The 20,341-nt window shown below is 36.9% G+C and overlaps 4 protein-coding genes and 1 non-coding gene across 8 annotated transcripts; 4 read left to right on the top strand and 1 right to left on the bottom strand.

Moving 5' to 3' along the window:
- Positions 1 to 636: 636 nt before the first annotated feature.
- LOC140801344 (probable serine/threonine-protein kinase BSK3) lies at positions 637 to 6,144 on the top strand. Of its 2 annotated transcripts, XM_073156408.1 has the most exons (13): positions 637 to 858; positions 995 to 1,140; positions 1,216 to 1,368; positions 1,448 to 1,668; positions 1,923 to 2,058; positions 2,232 to 2,365; positions 2,456 to 2,561; positions 2,927 to 3,012; positions 3,255 to 3,443; positions 3,580 to 3,744; positions 4,525 to 4,638; positions 5,300 to 5,593; positions 5,713 to 6,144. In XM_073156408.1, the coding sequence occupies exons 3-12, from the start codon at positions 1,236 to 1,238 to the stop codon at positions 5,537 to 5,539; spliced, it is 1,524 nt and encodes a 507-aa protein (XP_073012509.1). In that variant the 5' UTR covers positions 637 to 858; positions 995 to 1,140; positions 1,216 to 1,235; the 3' UTR covers positions 5,540 to 5,593; positions 5,713 to 6,144. The 2 variants fall into 2 exon arrangements, with proteins under 2 accessions (XP_073012509.1, XP_073012510.1); XM_073156409.1 differs by lacking the exon at positions 637 to 858 and having other exon boundaries at positions 1,226 to 1,368.
- An 899-nt stretch (positions 6,145 to 7,043) lies between these two features.
- On the top strand, positions 7,044 to 7,115 carry TRNAC-GCA (transfer RNA cysteine (anticodon GCA)). The gene has a single exon. It is a non-coding gene; the product is annotated as a tRNA-Cys (tRNA).
- A 239-nt stretch (positions 7,116 to 7,354) lies between these two features.
- On the bottom strand, positions 7,355 to 9,115 carry LOC140801011 (uncharacterized). The gene is made up of 2 exons (XM_073155989.1): positions 8,938 to 9,115; positions 7,355 to 7,573 (listed from the first exon to the last, which is right to left on the bottom strand). The coding sequence occupies exons 1-2, from the start codon at positions 9,055 to 9,057 to the stop codon at positions 7,478 to 7,480; spliced, it is 216 nt and encodes a 71-aa protein (XP_073012090.1). The 5' UTR covers positions 9,058 to 9,115; the 3' UTR covers positions 7,355 to 7,477.
- Positions 9,116 to 12,528: 3,413 nt separating this feature from the next.
- LOC140801482 (5-amino-6-(5-phospho-D-ribitylamino)uracil phosphatase, chloroplastic) lies at positions 12,529 to 14,345 on the top strand. 3 transcript variants are annotated; one of them, XM_073156639.1, is made up of 2 exons: positions 12,529 to 12,604; positions 12,879 to 14,345. In XM_073156639.1, the coding sequence occupies exon 2, from the start codon at positions 13,009 to 13,011 to the stop codon at positions 14,158 to 14,160; it is 1,152 nt and encodes a 383-aa protein (XP_073012740.1). In that variant the 5' UTR covers positions 12,529 to 12,604; positions 12,879 to 13,008; the 3' UTR covers positions 14,161 to 14,345. The 3 variants fall into 3 exon arrangements, with proteins under 3 accessions (XP_073012740.1, XP_073012738.1, XP_073012739.1); XM_073156637.1 differs by having other exon boundaries at positions 12,529 to 12,620; XM_073156638.1 differs by having other exon boundaries at positions 12,569 to 12,739.
- A 2,203-nt stretch (positions 14,346 to 16,548) lies between these two features.
- On the top strand, positions 16,549 to 20,187 carry LOC140801372 (uncharacterized). Its single transcript, XM_073156450.1, has 6 exons — positions 16,549 to 17,180; positions 17,795 to 18,045; positions 18,151 to 18,526; positions 18,861 to 18,992; positions 19,108 to 19,283; positions 19,807 to 20,187. Exons 1-6 carry the CDS (start codon positions 16,623 to 16,625, stop codon positions 19,928 to 19,930), a joined length of 1,617 nt encoding a protein of 538 aa, XP_073012551.1. The 5' UTR covers positions 16,549 to 16,622; the 3' UTR covers positions 19,931 to 20,187.
- The last annotated feature ends 154 nt before the right edge of the window (positions 20,188 to 20,341 follow it).

Genomic DNA, 20,341 nt, shown 5'->3' with positions numbered 1-20,341 from the left:
GGTGCCCATTGCCATGGCGAATGGGGTCTGGCCAGGACGACTCTGGGGAATTAAATGATAGGAAACATTTGTAGCCAGGCATGCAAGCAAACAGAGACTGAGAAAGGGACCAAAAACTAATAAAGAAAAGAAAAAAAGAACTGTGAAAAGTAAACGAGTGTCTGTCTGAGGATTTCATTGCCATCTTTCTATTATATCTCTTAATGTTTCTGATCGTTAAAAAGTTTTGAATTTAAAATTTAAAACTTTATGGATATTACTCACTATGCTTACGTCACCATGCAGCCGTCTTGAGGTCCACGTGGCCTTTAACCTTTTTTTTTATTTTTTATAAGGTATTTGGTCTGGGTAACTCTTTTATTTTTAAAAAAAAGAGTATTATATATATGATTTAAACTTTAGAGACTCTAAAAAGCGTTAATGAACCCTATTATATGTGCATTGATCTATGATTAAGTCTTTTGTGCCCAAGTTGCAAAATTTTGTAACATTTTGGTTGGTACGACGGAATCAAATCAAAGTTCACGGATCCACTCGTGTTCGTGTAGTACCAAAACAGCAAAATCTCCAAACTCCTACTTTTGTCGTAAAAACCCCTGAAATTTTAGAAATACGAACGCGATTTTGTGAAGGAAAGAAGTTAAAAAAAAAAAAAGTCCAAAAGGAAAGAAGAAAACCACGAACACTACTCTCTCTTCAGTGAGGCCAAATCTTGGAACCGGCGGTCGCGATCGATGGCGGATTCCGCTGCCAACTGCGAGAAGGAAGCTTCACGACATCCAAATTGCGGCGCGGAAGAGAGGGAAAGCAATACGACTCGAAGGCGACGACGGCGACATTTTGTCCACGACTTACGAGGTTTTAAATTCCCCCCCATCAATTTCTACTGTTCATGATAAAATTCTACGGCGGTAGGAATACGAGACCCAGGTTTTAATTGCAGTCGAGTACGCAATAAAATATTTATCCTCTAATCGTATTACCATAATTCTAGGGTTTGAAAGGACGGCATGTCGGTACAAAAATACAAATAATTCCACCAGAAAAGTTTCTCCTTTTTTGCCAAATTATATCTCAGCTCGAAGCCTAGATCCCGATCCCTTCCTCGCAACCCCGATTCGATTCTAGAAGCAGAGCCAGGTAATTCCTATCTTCTTACTCTTCTCTGATTGAGCTCAAATTCGAACTCTTTTAGATAAAGATTGGAGTTTTTAGCGTGCTTTAGTGGATTCGGGATGGGTGCTCGGGTGTCCAAGATCACATGTAACTACTGCTGCTGTGCTCGGTTGTCCTGGTCCAAGATCACCTGTCGCTGCTGCTGTTGGGGATCGCAGTTCAAGAACACGGTACCTGAAGTTGCTGAGATTGGTGAGCATTTGGAATTACTATCTATGGAAAGTTACGTTATTCGGAAGCTGTGGGTGGTGATTGTGGTGTGTTCTTGTAGAGGTTGAGGAGAAGGGCGAGGGGTATGAGCTGCCTCCCTTTCAAGAGTTCACCTTTGAGCAGCTCAGATTGGCTACTTCGGGCTTCGCCGTGGAGAACATAGTCTCGGAGCATGGGGAGAAAGCACCCAATGTGGTTTACAAGGGAAAATTGGATGCACAGAGGAGGATCGCCATTAAGCGGTTTAATAGGACTGCGTGGCCCGATCCGCGGCAGTTCTTGGTATCTTGTTATAGATTGCTAATTAGTTCTTCCTTTAAATCTTTGCCATTCACGATAGGGAGGGCTTTATTGGAGATGCAGCATTGCTTTGTTCAAATTAGGAATGCTTGTAGTGTGATAGCAACCCTCTATAATTGTCTCTAGCTCGATATGGGATAGATACATAGTAGATGATCGCATGTATTTAGTCTAGTATTTTTTTTATTTGCACTTTGCAATGTCACCACTATCATTGGCTTACTCTTTTACTTTAGGAAGAGGCAAAAATTGTCGGTCAGCTTCGGAACAATAGATTGGCAAATTTGCTTGGTTGTTGCTATGAAGGTGAAGAGAGGCTGCTTGTGGCAGAATACATGTCCAATGACACTCTTGCAAAGCACCTTTTTCATTGTAAGTCACAGGCTGGTAGCGCTGCCATACCACCTGTGCTATTTCTTTCATGCTTATCCATAAATAATTATGCAGTCTGTAGGTTTTTTCTTTGATTAATGATGAAATCAATAGATATTTTCGAAATGAAGATCATGCTTCACCAATTTCTCTTAATCTGCTTCATTTTACAGGGGAAGCGCAACCAATGAAATGGCCTATGAGATTAAGGGTGGTACTCCATCTTGCCGAGGCCTTAGAATATTGCACTAGTAAGGGGCGTGCCCTCTATCATGATCTTAATGCCTATAGAGTTCTATTTGATGATGTAAGTGAGATGCCAATTGCCAAGTTATGCAAACATCATTGTGCATTTGTAACTCGCTAACTTGTATTAGTTTGGGGTGTTGCTTTGCAGGATTGTAATCCTAGGCTTTCATGCTTTGGCCTCATGAAGAACAGTCATGATGGCAAAAGTTATAGCACAAATTTGGCATTTACCCCACCTGAATATATGAGGACTGGTTGGTATCTCTTGAGATTTGTAATTTTCTGCTGTGAGAGAGCATGTGGATTATCTGAATGTACCAGTATTCTCTTAGTTGCCTTTCTTGTGAGCTTTGTAGAATCTAGACTGTGTTTCATTATCATGTTATACTGATTTTTATATTTGAGGCAGTCATACTTTGTCAAAACAGTTAATAAACCTTTAAACAAGACATGAGATTTTTTATATCTTTTCTGTTGACATTACATACCTTGCACTGTGTGCAAGATGATGAACTACGCATTTTTGTAGTTGCATTTTTAGTTCAAGAGTAAAGAGTTAATGTGTGCCCAGGTAGAGTAAATGATTATCTGTTTCCATTTCTTCTCACTTGATCTGCAGGAAGAGTTACACCTGAAAGTGTCATATACAGCTTTGGTACTTTGTTGCTAGACGTTCTTAGTGGAAAGCACATTCCCCCTAGTCATGTAAGTTCCATTTTCTATTCCCTTTTGTATATAAATGAAGTATATTTACTGTTGGAGTCGTCAGAAAGTCTTTTTTTATCTTATATATTTACAAGATAGCAGCTTGGCATTTCTAAAATTACTATCCAGATATCATCTATTCTCTGAAGAATACAGATGCACCTAAAATGTATCTTTCGTGCAATTGATGTTCTTGTCTCAATCTGTTGCTGTATGTGATTTGCTTCAAAATTTCTGTGCAGGCCCTTGACTTGATACGAGATCGTAATTTCAATATGCTGACTGATTCCTGTTTGGAAGGACAATTTTCAGATGAGGATGGAACAGAAGTAGTCCGTTTAGCTTCAAGATGTTTGCAGTATGAGCAAAGAGAGCGACCTAATGTAAGGTCGCTGGTGAATGCTTTGACTCCACTTCAAAGGGACCTTAATGTTAGTTTATCCATTTTCTCTGTCTTTACCTCGTACTTTTTGTTTTAGTCTAGATGAAGTTGAGCTAGAGTATCAAAGCTTGATAATGTTGTTTTTATCTTGAATTGGATACACGATAACATGATAGCATGTGCAGGTTCCTTCCTATGCTTTGATGGATATGCCCCCCGGTGGTACTTCTTCTTTGGAGTCTCTATCTCTTTCTCCACTTGCTGAAGCTTGTTCCAGAAAGGATTTGACAGCAATACATGAAATTTTAGATAAGATTGGTTATAAGGATGATGAAGGAACAACAAATGAGGTTTGTGCATGGTGTGGGTGGCTTGTTGATTTTATTATTTATAGCGGATATAGCCTCTTAAATAGTCGTCGCGATCTTCATCTTCTTATATGTAATGTGCACAATATTGTATAATGTTAGCCAGTAACAAGATATCGTACTTTAATTTGATAATCTCTTATGGTGTTTAAATTGCAATGAAAGATATAGAATGCTTTTAGAGTCCATAGTTGTACAATTCTTCCTCTTCTTTTACCCCTCAAATTTCCCTTCATTTCCACATTATGTACTGTGTCAATTTCGAGACCCTCGCACTGAGTTTTTTTATCCATATATTCCACTTCCATTGCATATGCACTCTTTCCGAGTAGAATGAACGTTTTTCCTCCATTTACTTTTTCTTTTTTTGAGAGTTGGATACTAATTATATCAAATCATTAATTTATCTTCTTGTAAATTTAAAATTTTTGAGATTTGGGAATGAAATAGAGTAATCAGAAAATGAACCAAGGAATTTTGTGCCACTCAACACTGTACACGCCGGCAGCACATCTCATGTCAGTAGCATACTGTTATTGAGAACCAGCCCTAATACAAGAAGGAGAGGCGGGTTGGAGAAGCACACTGATTGATGGGAGATGAAGGGTGAGAGAGAGGGAGAGAGAAGCACACTGAATGATGATTCATTACCTGATATTCTGCCCCTCTATTACAATGTAGTTAATCGTTCTTGGATGATACTGTACTGGTGTACTCTAGGGATCTTTATATATTATTTGATATTTCTTTCTTGTTTTGCAGCTCTCATTTCAGATGTGGACAGATCAAATGCAAGAAACACTGAACTCAAAGAAGAAGGGTGATGCTGCATTTCGACACAAGGATGTAAATACTGCAATAGAGTGCTACTCCCAGGTTGCTTTTTGTTTACTTACTGTTTGTTTCCTTGATCTTTTTAAGATGCTTGTACATCTGGAAACTTACTAATGATGAACATAATATGCATGTGTTTACTTAGAGAGACACTTCTATTGTTTGGGTATATCTAGACTTGTGTGTATTATTTAGCATATACCTGGGAGTTGGTGGAAGCCATTTACATGTTGGCTTCCCAGAATCATATTATGCATGTCATATATGTTTGTCCCAAATGATATTCCGCTTTTTTTCCTTCTAGATGTTACTATATATATTCTAATAATTCTAAGATCCTAAACTTCTAGAATGTACTAGGTAGTTGTAATATCATGTGAATGACATCAACAGACATTTAAATCGTGTTGCTAAACCAGAATTTTCCTTCCCTAGAAAATTCATGAAATTTAGAAATGTAATTGAGTGGATACAATATGCTATATGAGTTACGAGTCTTACCTGCACTACTCATCATCTGTAAGGGTGGAGGAGTGAAGAAAACCAGTAAGGTCCTTATACATAAACTTCCATAAAGTTATTCTTCCTGGATCTTTTTTGTATGCTATGCCTCTCTGTCTTGTTGTCAACCTTGCTTCTTATTTGGCAGCTTGTGGAAAAGAATATGAAGGCCTGTATATTGATGTTCTCCTCTGACTTGCAGTTCATTGATGCTGGAACTATGATTTCTCCAACTATTTTTGCACGTCGTTGTTTGTCATACTTGATGAGCGACATGCCCCAACAAGCGCTCAATGATGCCGTGCAGGCACTAGTCATATCTCCGACGTGGCCCACTGCATTCTATCTTCAGGCTGCTGCCCTTTTTGCACTTGGGATGGAAAATGAAGGTCGAGAAGCACTTAAAGATGGTTCATCCTTCGAAACAAAAAAGCACGGGTGACCTTAAAACAGACAAATCAAATTATGGTCGGTAAAATGTGTGCCAAAGTTTTAGGTCAGTGTCCCTACAATAGTGAAGTTGTGAAGGAGATTTTAAGGCACTTAAATCTTTAAGAAAAGTCAGTGATACACAACTTTTTGATACATCTTATGGATTTTCCTGTTCCTTTTTAGGTGTATACATGAAGAAAATCTTTTGGATACTGAAGCAGGTCTTGGTCATTCGCCAAGCGGCTCAGAGGTCTAACAACCTTATAATTTGTGTGAGACCCCTCCAGATGTATTTTTGCATGTATATATGGAGGAAATGACTGCAGTGCTACGAAGGAGATTCCAAATGAATAAGCCTATGTTACGAGGAAATATGAGAAAAATCTCCATCCTCTCTGCCCCTTGATAGCAAGTGTTGTTTTTTAGAGTGGCATGTGATTATGTGATGCAATATGTCTATTGCTGGTAGAGATGTATATCTTGTACAGCAGTGGAATGTTTAATTTGTCGTGTTTTTATTTCATCCTTTTGGATTTTTCCTAGAAACTCGTCTTAAAGGGCATATTTCTTGGACAAGTCAAGAATAATAAGTATTCTCTGGAAATGGCTGTGAAATTCTCTTTTGTATCTCTTTGATAATACTGAGGTAACACTTGGAAATGCTTTGAAATGATAAGGAGCTAGGGGTGAAAATGGGTCGAATTAACTACAACCCGATCCGCTATTCGATCCGACTCGGATCGGATTCGGATAAAAAATTTTTATCTGATTCGGATAGGGATATAATTTTTGAAAAAAATTTGGATACGGATTCGGATACGAGTCAGACATATTTTTTTGATTCGAATACGGATATTAGATATTTGTTTACTCGTATATTTTTTTAAATGATTTACAGTTTTTAGCTCGCTTATTTAAATAGTAAATATTAATATTGTTACTAATAATACGTTATATATTATTTATAGAGATTAATTTCTCTAATTTCATATATTTGACCTACAAAAAAATTATTTATTGTAAAACTCTTAATAATTTTGTGTTAATTATATCTATCCGTGTAATATTCATATTTGAATCTATATCCGGACTAAGAATATGGATCCGGATATGGGTTGAGCACTACCCGATTTGTATCCGATCCGTTTTCACCCATATAAGGAGCACGTCCAACCTGGATATATTAACAACGTTTGCTATCTGAAACTTTGATCTAGCAGAGAGTTTATGTTTATTTGTTCCTTTTCTTTTGGTATAACCTATTTAGTTTATAGTCCTTTTTAATTAGATGACCTGCCAGGAATATTTATTAATTTGCAATTAATTGCATTTAATTTTTTGATTTAGTATATAAAAGTGAGTGTTTATATTTTTCATAGTTGATACAATCCTTTTCTTTTGGATAGTAGACCAGTCGATACACATTTTGAATGCATACTAGAGTTTATTATTGTAAATTTAAAAATAAAATACTCTGTGGTTTTTGTATATTATTTATTTATCCAATAAATAACGGGTCCATAGCTCAGTGGTAGAGCATTTGACTGCAGATCAAGAGGTCACCGGTTCGAACCCGGTTGGGCCCTTCTCTTTTAATATTGCCTCCGTTGATAACTAAGATCTATTCAAAACCTTTTTCCTGTTGTCAATTTGTTGCTATTTTAATTGCTCCTAAATGGACCATCAATTTTCCTTTACCCAACTTTTTGTAATTTATTTCCATTAACTAGCATTAAATAATTAATTTCTTTCTTCGCTCTAGTAGCTATTAGATGATCAACATTCCAACAAAAGAAAAATTTTGGTAAAATAATTAGTTGCACTCTTGAGACAACAGAAGCATGCATCATATTGCCACAAAGTCATTTACATACAGATGCAGAATGTTTATTCTTTGTACAAGCATGTCAAAAGTTACAAACAGTACAAAAGAAACTTCCTACATGAACTAGGATCTCTCCTTCTTGTCTTTACGAACTTCCTCATCCGAACTGAAGAAAGAGTTCTTCAAGGAGACTTTTGCAGATTCTATAGCTTTCTTGATCTGAAATGAAACCTTAATGTGATAAGCACACAAAATTTAGAAGAGCAAAGTGGAAAGTTCTCCAAATTAGTTGAATTTGAAAGCCAAACTAATACATTAGTGTCTGACTATAAATTATGGGTGGAAAAACACCGCATAAATAAACTGGCCTCCGACTAAAAGTTCAGAGAGTGTGATTAAGATGCACAAAAAAATGTCGAGGAATTGCCGTTGATAACACCTCACAAATTGAAAGCTTTCATTATAGGAAAATGAAATAGATTAGGTCAGTGCATTTCCCTGAAGATTATATAGCTTTCTCTGAAGATTATATAGTTGAATTTGAAAACCAAACTAACATTAGTGTCTGACTATAAATTATGGGAGGAAGAACACTGCAAAAATAAGCTGGCTTCCAACTAAAATTCAGAGATAGTGAGTAAAATACACGAAGAAATGTCGAGGAATTGTTGTTGATAACACCTGGCAAATTGACTTTCATTATAGGGAAATGAAATAGATTAAGTCACTGCATTTCCCTGAAGATTACATAGCTTTCAGCATAAGGAAATAAAACCAGATGATGCCAGTGCATTCCATGCAAATAGTGTAATTGTCTGAACTGCTGTCTATGGATTCACATGCGCAAACAATGCAGTTTAAAAGCCCTAGATAGGAGCAAGATGCATAAGACTACTGAAAACTATCAGTTTTCAACTACAATCTCTTTCTAAAAGAATAGCATGTCCATGTACACAGACTTCAATATTTCTTTTGAAGGTTCCTTTTGTTTCGCTTCCTAGCATTTTTTTTATACATTTGTGAAATTTAAGTACTTATCTTTATGCTTTCTTTCACTCTATTTTTGCACCTCCAATTCTCCTTCTTCTTGAATTAATTAGATATAACCTACTATAACTTAATATTTCTAAGATCCTCTTTGATGGTAGCATCCAATTCTAGACTTAAATTTCATACATCAGTCATTGGCCAAAGCCATTCCCCGCAGATGATTAGGAAGATGATACCCATCATCCAATCCAGAAACCCTACCTTGAATCTTCTTTCTTCAACAAAATTTACTTATTTCTCAAAATATTATCACGAATTAGTTTTCATGTCTCTTATAAAAAAACAGACTTACTAATTCTACTGGACAAATTTAAGGAAAAAATAAATAATTCCTTTTATCAATTTAGGGTTTAGGGTTTTGCTACAATATGAAATTAACACAAACTAAAAGCACAGCCATCAACTAGAAACAAGACATCCACACGTATCGGACTAGTAAAAGTGCAAGAATACCAGCAACAATTCCAAAAATTAGAGAGTGAAAATAACAAGAAGAGGGGGAGGTAAAGAAGGGTAAGAGGAAGAGAGCTTACGGGATCGAGGACGTTGGGCTGTGGGCCGTAGTCGGCGGTGAGGAGAAAGTAGGCGGCGGTTGCGGTGGCCACCATGGTGGTCCGCCGGATCAGCTTGTCGGTCTTCCGATCCACCGGCATCTCCTCTCGTCTTGGTCGCTCATCCCTCGCGCCGTTGGTGCGACTTTAAAAGGGACGTTTTCATTTCACACCTTGTATTAGTGTATGACGTGTTTATTGCGTTTTACACCCTATCGTTTCACTATTTTTATTCAAGCCGCCCTTTCTATCAAATCACGGGTAACACCTTCTGGGGTGGTTTTTGAAATTCAATTGACAAATAATGTAAAGATAGTTTGTGGTTTAGGGTGTTATTAGGCATTTTAATAAAAATAAATTTGCATTTATAACCCTGCTTTTTAGCCTTTTTATGATTTAACATATTTTATTTTAAATATGTGACAAAATTAAGTCCTATATTTTATTTAAAATGTCTATAAAACAACCGCTTTAGATAAAGATCGCAAATTAGACTAAAATGTTAACTACTTCCTTCTCCTTCGTTCCTTCCTAGATACGAGATTGTTTTTGGCTCATTTTAAGGCTCCGGGACTTGATCCCCGTTCCGCTCGACTTTGAGTAATAGATTTTTAGTTAACTTAAAAATAGCCTAGTTTAGGTTTCTACTCGGGCTTAGTTCAGCTCAACTTGAATTTAAGCTCAGCTTAGCTCAATTTGAGCTGAGTCAAACCTAAATTCTAAAATAGGCTTAAAATTAATTTTAAACCGAGATTGAGTCGGACGACTCACTTGACTTAGCTTAAGTGAGAATATTTTGATAATTTTTTAGTATAATTAATTTATATTAATTAAATTTAACTATGACATATTTAATATAAAAAATTTGTATAACTCAATTTACAAATATTTAAATATTTAGCGTAAAATAGATTAAAAAATACAGGGTGTTGAATAAAAATATTCTTTATTAAAAGTCCAAGGGTCGAATTAAAAATAACAAAAACATTGGATGTAAATTGAAATAAATGTACAACGTAGGATGCAGGAAAATCCCTATATTTTTCAGGACGGATCGGACCTTATCAATTTTCTGAGCGAGATTTGTTAACGTTACCACTTAATTGAGTCAGATTTGTCAATCTAAGAGTAACGGACTAAATAAATGGAGTAAACTCACAATACATATTCTATACTGAAACATTGACTTGATCCTCTAGAATTAATAGTAAACTTTAGAAATGAGAAAAAAAAAAAGAAGCCTCAAGTTCCATCTTTCATTCTTAATTAAATCGAGTCAAGCCACTAAATCACCAAATAATTTCTCTACAATATTATTTAATGTTAGAGTTAAACATATGACCTCTTTAGTCATCGGGAATGTTCTAAAATATTATGAAACATCTAATAATTGTGCACATAATCATAGAACCCGCTTGGATTTGTATTTGTTATTAAGCATGAAATTATGGAATCAAAATCACCCACACCACACTTCAATTAATTGCGACATTTGAAGGCCACCCAGATCCAGATGAGGAGAAAAGATGAAATGAGACTGAGCTGCAACTGGGAGCCACTTGAGTTCTCTCAACTTTCCCAGTTGTGACGAGTTAGATTCCATCTCTGCCGGACACGGACAAAGTGAGATGATACGTGCAATGACGTTTTTACCCTTGGAAGGTGGCTTCTGTGGTCAAACAGATGAACACTCGTCTCTCATCTCATGTGGTCAAGATTTGAGCAACTAGACTTGAAACCTAATAATATCTTATATAATTATATATATATATATATATATATATATTGGATATTTCTCTACTCCACCACAAGATTCTTCCAAATTGCAGCTAGGCAAATCCCAACTCATAATGGATTTTAATTGGGGGAAAAATAATTCTCTCGGATGATGGGGTTGAATAATTGGATTAGAGCATGATGAACTCATAATTTTTTTTAATTAGAGTTACGATCACTTGTGCTAGTTGTTTGACATTTTTTTCTTTATATATGTAAAGAATGTAAAATTAATTGTTATAAATTTGCCGCTTATAATATCGTATTCATACATAACATTTTTTAGAATGTTATTAAGAAAATCTAAAAAAGTTCATCCATTTTCTAAGTTGCTTTAGGGCCATAAGAAACCTAGTTGCAAATAAAGAATGCAACAACTACCGGTCATTGGTGTTAATTACTATTTAACTAATTGGCTACTTTTAATGATTTAATTTTAGTGTTAATTTTTTTTCACCTCCTGAATTATTAATATTTTTCACAATGACCTCTTAAAAAAAAATTTTGATACACAATGAACCCTTAAATTATCAGAAATACTTCACTTGACTCCTTCCGTTAAAATTAATAAGTTGTTCACGGAACAACAATATAATAACAACAATACCCTAATATGCATGTGTAGAAAACACTTTTAGATCTTATCATCTTCTCCAAATTTCCACAGCATCCCACTTTTTCTCTAAAATTTTCAAACTTACGCCTCCATTAAAATAACTTCCATTTTATTCTTCATGATGTAACATCATATAGACCCGTTTTCCCTCTTTTTAGATTTTTAAATGAAAGTTAACCCAATGACATCTACTCGTATCAATCATATAGACCTTAAAAGCTTTCAACTAAAAGGAGACAACCCAAAATAAAAGAAAGCCGGTGGCTTGCCAAATCTTTATTTCATCCTCCTTCTCCTTGAGATTCAAGTTACTCCACGAAGACTCCTTAATTTGGTAAGCTTTTAAAAAATACATGAAAATGTAGGGTTTGAGATGATGGAAGAATAAATTAACAATGAATAGTGAAGGCTTGAGACCTCTCATTTCTCTTTCTAATATTGGGAAAGAATTTAAAAAATATATATTTAATATTAGCTAAACCACGTATCTCTTTTGCCATTGTAAATGGACGGGGTAATTTAGTCAATTCACTACTTTCGTCAATAGCATCGCGGGGTTAGTGTGTACCTAAAAAAAATTTAGGGAGTTATTGTGAAAAATAGTGATAATTATCACTTCAGGGTGAAAAGGAAATTATCCATTGATTTTATTTATGATGATAATTTTTTTATTTAGCTCTAAAATAAAGTTTTTTCGTAAATATTTCATAAATTGTGAGACGTGGCATCATCCTTTCTAAGGGCTGAAAAATTGATGCAGTATTTTATTTGTAGAGTGTTCATAAATACTGTTATAATATTGAACGCAAGCAATATTAATAATTTAAAAAATACCGAATTGCAAATATAGTGAAAATATATAAAAAGAATTCTTAATAAAGCTAAATATAGGTAGCTATATGCAAAAAGAACCGTGTTGTACTATTATCCGGCAGCAGTTAAATGGCATAGTAGGAAATAACATCATGTTCGAGCGCAAAGTCGTTTCCAAAGATAGATAAACGAAAGTCTCAACCGGCAGGCTCCTCCTCACAATTCCCAGGATGTGATCTCAACCCTCCGATCCGATACCGCCTCGGCATCGCGCGACACGTGTTGCCTGTTCCAATCCGCGAGAACCAAGAGGAAATAAAAATGTAACGCGAGGACGGGAAAGGAAGGCAGCTTCAAGAAGAAACCACCCCTCTCTCTCTCCCCGAGTCGGTTTCGTGGCAACGCCGCTACGCTTTTGACCGCGCATTGCTTGCTTCTTCGATGGTTAGATTCTCCCCAGGTTCCGTTCTTATCCTTTTCTCCCCCTCGAAGATTTTTAAAAGGACGAGTTTTTGTTATAAATAACGAGAAATCTCGACTTGGACCCTCTCGATTAGATGGTTGTTTGCGATTTTTGAGGTGGGTTTGGCTCGATTTTGGTTTGAATTGGCTTTTTTGCTTGATTTTTTTTTTGGGGGGGTGGGGGGTCGGTCCTGCTGTAATGGATAAATATTTGATTTTTATGCCTTTTTGTTTTAATTCCGTGCCTTTTTGATAGTTTTGTAGCGTCGAAGAAGGAGAAGCCCAAATTGATCAAAGAACGCGTTTTGAGCTTAGATTACTAAAGTTGGATCTGTGTAAAAGTGTCATTTTTTTGGTAAATTTTAGTTTGGTTTGGGAGATTCATAATGATGGCTGATTCTATCGGTGCGAGCACATCTCCTATTGCCCACCACCTGCTCTACCAAAAGATTAGCTACAGAGATTCCCCTCGCAAGCACAGATTGATGCCATGCCGGCTCCTTGTCAGAGAATTCGCCGTCCAGCGGTTGATTAGCCGTCCTACATCAAGAGTAATCCCCAAGCAGCGATCTTTTCGTCTCGCAGATTCTACCATCAAGTCATTAGCCATGGAGCTGACGAAGGAGGCACACCCTCCCAGGGACTATAGAGGAATACCTCGTGATCTTGACTACACAATTGATACTGGCTCAAGTCGTAGTGGGTCATGGCCACCTTCGAACAAGGCTGATAAGCCGAATCTCCACAACCCCTTGCTTCGACAAGAGCGGATGGGTTGCGGTTGGTTGGCCGTGATCTTTGAATGGGAGGGAGTGATCGTTGAAGATGACCCTAAATTGGAAAGGCAATCATGGTTGGTGTTGTCCGAAGAAGAGGGAAAATCGCCTCCTCCAGCCTTTGTCTTGAAGAGAATTGAAGGAATGAAGAACGAGCAAGCCATCTCGGAGGTTCTTTGCTGGTCAAGAGACCCCTCGGAGCTCCGTAGATTAGCCTCTCGTAAGGAGGAGATACACAAGAATCTTCAGGGCAGCGCGTTCTATCAGATAAGGTCTGGGTCTCAGGAATTAATGAGCACTCTTATGAATCACAAGATCCCCATTGCGGTAGCATCAACACGATCGAGAAAAATTCTCCAAGAAGGAATTGAGGCCGTTGGTGTGAAAAGCTTCTTCGATGTGATTGTATCGGCAGAAGATGTATATAGAGGGAAGCCTGATCCGGAGATGTTTGCATATGCAGCACAGCTCCTAAATTTTATTCCGGAGAGGTGCATCGTGTTTGGGAACTCTAATTCGACAGTGGAGGCTGCACATGATGCTTATATGAAGTGTGTAGCTGTTGCGAGCAAGCACCCAGTTTATGAGCTTAATGCTGCAGATCTTGTGGTGAGGCGTCTCGATGAGCTCTCTGTGGTTGACTTGAAGAACCTCGCCGATATTGACTCTCCAGAGTTTAAATCTGGAGAACCAGAACTGGAGATGGAGGAAGAAGACCAGCCTCCATCTTCAGCAGTAGGTGTTGATGATTTCTTCTGGTGACAAGTAGCATGTATAGTGTATTATTTCTGTGATCCAGTGCTTAATTGTGATCTCATCATGGTAAGCAGGAAATTGGGGCTTACTCTTTTAGACTGTAAATTCATTCTCAAATATATGCCCCATTTAGACATTGTATATATTGAATAAAATAAGGATATACGAATTGATTACAAGTTGATGATCTACATTAGGCTTCCTGATATGTCCAAATTCTTGTGCTATCTCTATATTTCTTTTCTAACATCAGAACGGTGCATATCATCTCTCTTTTATTCCGGGTTGATAGCTCTTAAAACAGAATATTTACTAGGTTAAGTACTTGAATACTTCAATGTAACCATGCTAAATCTCTGAAACAAAGATGTTCTCCAGGAATTTGTGCATCATCATGTATCTTATTGTTCTTATTGTGGCATGTTCTGATGCTTCATTTCCCTTTTCAGTGCTTATTATATATGTTTTCTTTCGTGTGAGATTACTTCTTGTTGTGCCTCAAAACATAATAGAATAGCCACCTGAGCTGGTCATTGACATGCTGTGTAGAATTATATCAATACTAACACAGGAAAGCTTGCTTATATTTCTTATTTAAGTTACACCGTATAGTTTTTATTGCATGCATGGCTGGAGCTATCTAGTTCTTCACATAAATAGGTTAAACATTTTCTGGTTCAACTTCGCAAACTTTCATTCTCAGGAACTTCATTTTATTTGGGTCTGTTCAAGATCAGACTTGCATATAATATATGCTTTATAAGTAGAACTGAGATTATCATATTTATATGGTTCTATTGTCAGTTGTGACAAGAAATTGATCAAGGAGCATGTTGTTTAATTCTTATTTGCTGCACTTCACATAAACAGAGACCAAAGGATGCACATTATGAGCCATATGGTAGATCTCAATTATTTGTAAACTTATCAGCAGCATTGATTTCATGGCGACGTAAATGATAGCACCTCTGGATGATTTCATGAATGAATGCAGGTATTATTGAGTGATTGATCCATGAGCAAGCATTTTAATTAGTTGTTTTTGAGCTGTTCTCTTTTTCATAATGGATACATGCGATGCTTCCATTTGCATTCTCAAGCATAGGGGTGAAAACGGGTCGGATTAACTCCGACCCGACCCGCTATCCGACCCGATTCGGATCGGATTCGGATAAAAATTTTATATCCGATTCAGATACGGATTTAGATACGGATAGAATTTAAAAAAAAAAAATCGGATACGGATTTGGATACGGGTCAGATATATTTTTCGGATTCGAATACGGATATCGGATATCTGTTTATTCGCATATTTTTTTAAATGATTTACAGTTTTTAATTTCCTTATTTAAATAGTAAATATTAATATTATTACTAATAATACATTATATATTATTTATAGAGATTAATTTCTCTAATTTTATAAATTTGACATATAAAAAAATTATTTAGCATAAAACTCTTAATAATTTTGTGTTAATTATATATAAATAAAATATTATAATTATTTTAAATTCAATCAATATCCGTTTGAGATTTGATCCTCTATCCGTTTAGTTAGGATATGGTTTTAAATTTTGCTATCAGTCTAATATCCGTATCCGAATCCGTATCCGGACTAAAAATATGGATCCGGATATGGGCTGAGCACTATCCGATTCGTATCTGATCCGTTTTCACCGTCATTACTTACGCTCACTGTGCAGGTATCTAGTAACTAATAACTTGCAGGGCAAAAGAGAAAAGAAGATTAGTTTCGAACTCTTGCAGGGCAAAAGAGAAAAGAAGATTAGTTTCGAACTCGATTAATTAATCTTATTTTTAACTCTTGGTTTTTTGAAAGGTAAATTTGATTAGATATAAAAAGTTTAAAAAAAATATTTAGTTACTTAGGGGTACTTGAAATGAAAAGAGTAATGAAGTTCTAATGATCTACTATTTCTGATCAATTTTTATTTTTAATAACGCTATTGTTTCTAAACTACTTTTTAAGTTACTATAATTATTGTCATGTAAGGACCACGTCAGCTAAACAATTTAATAACTCATTTTCTGAGATAATAATTTCTATTTAATATATCTTAGAAGAGAATCTTGCCCTAATATGAATTTTCTGATTAATAAAAATATAATTTTTTATTCATATTTAGTATTTGTTTGAAAAGAGATAAAAAAAAATACAAAGAAAATCCCCTGCTTGACCATTATTATTTTCAGATTCAAGTTGCATTTTAAAATTTATTCTTTCATGTGTAACACCAATTTTGGCAATTTCAACTCCAAAAGAGTGGACTAAAAATGAAAAACGAAACGATGGCAGATGGACGGCTACGATTTCCTCGAGATGCTTGGACAGTAACGACCGCGTATAAATATCTGAGCGAGGGTTTTGTTTTCCCTCCATATCCTCCTCTCGGCCATAAACCCTCAACCAACCCTAACCCTAATCCTTACCCCCTCCGGCGACAATGACTAAGGCTGCCCCTCCTGTCGCCGGAAACCTAGTCCTCATACTCGACTATGGCTCTCAGTATACCCACCTCATCACCCGCCGCATCCGGCAGCTCTCCGTACTCTCCCTCTGCATCTCCGGTACCTCCCCCCTTTCCGCCATCACCGAACTCCGCCCCGCCGCCGTCATCCTCTCCGGAGGTCCCTACTCCGTCCACGCCGACGGAGCCCCCTCCTTCCCCGACGGCTTCCTGGAGTTCGTGGAGGAGACCGGCACGCACGTGCTTGGCATCTGCTATGGGATGCAGCTCCTAGTCCAGAAGCTTGGCGGCGAAGTCACTGTTGGGGAGAAGCAGGAGTACGGAAAGATGGAGATCGCGGTGGAGAAGGGGGAGGAGTCTGGGCTTTATGGGAAGGAGGCGGCGGGAGGGCAGCAGACGGTGTGGATGAGCCATGGGGATGAGGTGATGAGTCTGCCGGAAGGGTTTGAGGTGGTCGCGAGGAGTTTGCAGGGCTCGCTGGCAGCGATTGAGAACCGGAGCAAGAGGTTCTATGGGCTTCAATACCACCCGGAGGTAAAAAGTTCTTCCGTAAGTTGTATGGATTTCACGTTATGATGCAGTTTGGTTAATTAAACTGTGTTTTTGGAGAATTTTTTTTACTGTAATTTGTTATCTATAATACCCTGATTGAGAAATATATATTTTTGGATTGTACTACTAACTTCTCTATATTTGCTGCATATTGGTCTCTAGAAGGGCAAATTAAGATTGTTGCACATGTTCATTATTTCTAGTGGCATTCCACTTGGGAAATCTGCCGCATATTGGTCTCTAGAAGGGCAAATTAGGAGTGTTGAACATATTCATTATTTATAGCGGCTTTCCACTTGGGAAATCTGGATAACTATTTTTTGTTTGCCCTTGTGGCCTCAGTAGGTTTCCACTATTAGAGAAAAAGGTAGATGTGTTAAAGTTTGGCCCTTCCTGGCATTCTTGAGTGTTACTGTGCCCTTAGTTGTTCTGCATGGCTTTCCCTTTGTACATCATGTGGTATGTATCTTTTACTAGTTAGTAGCTGATAGTTGTTGCCAAAATGTTTTCTGAATTACTACCCTGTAGAATTTGGTTGGCAATTTGTATTATTTCCATCCTGTTCTCTATTCAACTGGCTTTCTCTGTCTTGGTAGGTGACACATTCAACACTAGGAATGGACACATTGCGGCATTTTCTTTTTGATGTTTGTGGGTTAACTGCTGACTGGAAGATGCAAGATGTACTTGAGGAGGAAATAAGGACCATTAAATGCATGGTAGGATCAGATGAACATGTAATTTGTGCATTATCTGGAGGAGTGGATTCAACTGTGGCAGCCACTCTTGTTCACAAGGCAATTGGAGATAGGCTTCACTGTGTTTTTGTTGACAATGGTTTATTAAGGTTGCATCTTTATATAACTAATAAAACATTTGTTGAAGAAATGCATCGCTCATCATTTTCACGTTAATTATTTGGTGAAATCTAACATGGGTATCTGTTCTGCAGGTATAAGGAGAGAGAGAGAGTGATGACAACCTTCGAAAGAGACTTGCATCTACCTGTTACTTGTGTTGATGCATCAGCTCAATTTCTGAGTAAGCTAAAATGTGTAAAGGACCCAGAGGCTAAAAGAAAGATTATAGGTAGAGAGTTCATAGCCATTTTTGATGACTTTGCTCAAGAGTTGGAGCAGAAATTAGGAAAAAGACCCAAATTTTTGGTCCAAGGGACATTGTATCCTGATGTAATAGAGTCCTGTCCACCCCCTGGAAGTGGAAGGACCCATTCTCACACAATCAAAAGTCATCACAATGTTGGAGGTCTTCCAAAAGACATGAGGTTAAAGCTTATTGAACCGCTTAAGCTTCTTTTTAAAGATGAGGTATAGCTTGTCCTGTTCTCTGAGCACTATTTAGCTTATATAACTATAAAGATTTTGCTTGCAAAAGACATGAGGTTAAAGCTTATTGAACCGCTTAAGCTTCTTTTTAAAGATGAGGTATAGCTTGTCCTGTTCTCTGAGCACTATTTAGCTTATATAACTATAAAGATTTTGCTTGCAATTTAGAATTCTTGTTAGTCAAAAGAATCTAATACCAAAATTTGGTTTCTCTCTTTTATTGTTCTTGACCAGAATTCATTTATTTCTGTTAGCTTTTTGAAAAATATTTACTTCCATTATTTTGTAATACCTTGGTCCTTTTCCCCCTTGGAAGGTACGAAAACTGGGAGGTATCTTAAATGTACCGGAATCTTTCTTGAAGAGACACCCGTTCCCTGGACCTGGCCTTGCTGTTCGTGTCCTGGGTGATGTTACAGAAGGAAATGCTTTGGAGATTCTTCGTCAGGTTTTGCCTCAACTTAACTAAGTTCTGCATGTAACAACACACTAGAAGCAGAAGATTGTTTATTTTGGCTATTTGAATATTGAAGTTCAATTTCTGACTAAATTGGTGTTCCTAGGTGGATGAGATATTTATTCAGTCAATAAGAGATGCTGGCCTTTATGATTCAATCTGGCAAGCTTTTGCTGTATTTTTACCCGTACAATCAGTTGGGGTTCAGGGTGACCAGAGAACTCATTCTCATGTCGTTGTTCTTAGAGCAATTACGAGTGAGGATGGGATGACCGCAGACTGGTGAGTGATTCTTTACTTCCCCCAAAATATTCCTGTATTATTCTTTGTTTTCGGAACTTTACTTCTACTACTGTTTAAGTGTTTTTGCTTTACATGCTGAAGAGTACATTTTCTGTTGGTCAACGACCTAAGACAATTAGGTGATAAAATTATTTGAATTTCTAAAGACTACTTAAATAGAGAAGATATAAAGAAATGATAAATGGAGTGCTTGGAGGAGTGGTTCCCCTATACTTTGTTACCATTTACCAACAATCTATATAGGTATTGCTTTTAGCAATATCTTGGTAATTACATGCAAGTTTTAGCGTGTTTTATTATTACTAAATTTCTGCATTTCTACATGCTCTAATCCCTGTGTTAAGGATATCTGTGATATGTCTAAGACAATGCTTTTTTCCCTTCTTTTTCATCTTTCCAAGTTCATGTTCATTACTTTCACCATATGCTTCTTATCTCCATATGGCATTTTCTTTCTACCTTCAATTCTTATTTAAGTTTTCAACATTCAACTTGTATGCAGGTACTATTTTGACCAGAAATTCCTTGTTGATGTGGTTCGAAAGATCTGCAACAATGTTCGGGGCGTAAACCGTGTCTGCCAGGATATTACATCCAAACCACCAGCTACTGTTGAATGGGAATGATCTTTGCTTGCAATAAAAAATCACATTAGCAGTTGCTATCTTTTGCCCTCCACGATATAGCTTAGATCCAGCAATAAAAAAGAGTAAAAAGCTTGATCAAGTTTTAAATTGGTGATTTTTAAGTTATGTTAGTCGCATTTGTATCATTTTCTGCAAAGGCAGATTCATGTTTCTCTCTATTCTATATAGATAGTCTACTAACTCTGGAGGCTGGAGCACATTTATTAAGTGAAGTTTTTGGCCGTTCTGAAGTTCAAGCTGCTTCTTGGCTCTCCTTTTTTTATTTTTTGCCATACCAAAGGAACCTAACATTTTTGGGGCATGGGTTACTCAATGATTAACTTGTCTCACCAGTTGCCGTTTGATACATGTATGCTTTCATCAGTTGATGTGAGATATTGCTAATAGTCG

This window comes from Typha latifolia, chromosome 14, assembly GCF_019914945.1.
Source record: "Typha latifolia isolate L0001 chromosome 14, TyphaL0001v2, whole genome shotgun sequence".
Classification (NCBI taxonomy): Eukaryota; Viridiplantae; Streptophyta; class Magnoliopsida; order Poales; family Typhaceae; genus Typha; species Typha latifolia.
This window is presented reverse-complemented; position numbering and strand designations above follow the sequence as displayed.

What these genes read in the sequence shown, in the direction of transcription:
- LOC140801344 (XM_073156408.1), top strand. Translation starts at nt 1,236, where the DNA reads ATGGGTGCTCGGGTGTCCAAGATCACATGTAACTACTGCTGCTGTGCT. An exon ending in AGCACATTCCCCCTAGTCAT is followed by an intron (nt 3,013 to 3,254) that starts GTAAGTTCCATT and finishes ATTTCTGTGCAG; the next exon opens with GCCCTTGACTTGATACGAGA. An exon ending in CACTTCAAAGGGACCTTAAT is followed by an intron (nt 3,444 to 3,579) that starts GTTAGTTTATCC and finishes TAGCATGTGCAG; the next exon opens with GTTCCTTCCTATGCTTTGAT.
- LOC140801011 (XM_073155989.1), bottom strand. Translation starts at nt 9,057, where the DNA reads ATGCCGGTGGATCGGAAGACCGACAAGCTGATCCGGCGGACCACCATG. An exon ending in AGCCCAACGTCCTCGATCCC is followed by an intron (nt 7,574 to 8,937) that starts GTAAGCTCTCTT and finishes GTTTCATTTCAG; the next exon opens with ATCAAGAAAGCTATAGAATC.
- LOC140801482 (XM_073156639.1), top strand. Translation starts at nt 13,009, where the DNA reads ATGATGGCTGATTCTATCGGTGCGAGCACATCTCCTATTGCCCACCAC.
- LOC140801372 (XM_073156450.1), top strand. Translation starts at nt 16,623, where the DNA reads ATGACTAAGGCTGCCCCTCCTGTCGCCGGAAACCTAGTCCTCATACTC. An exon ending in AGCTTCTTTTTAAAGATGAG is followed by an intron (nt 18,527 to 18,860) that starts GTATAGCTTGTC and finishes CCCCCTTGGAAG; the next exon opens with GTACGAAAACTGGGAGGTAT. An exon ending in GATGGGATGACCGCAGACTG is followed by an intron (nt 19,284 to 19,806) that starts GTGAGTGATTCT and finishes ACTTGTATGCAG; the next exon opens with GTACTATTTTGACCAGAAAT.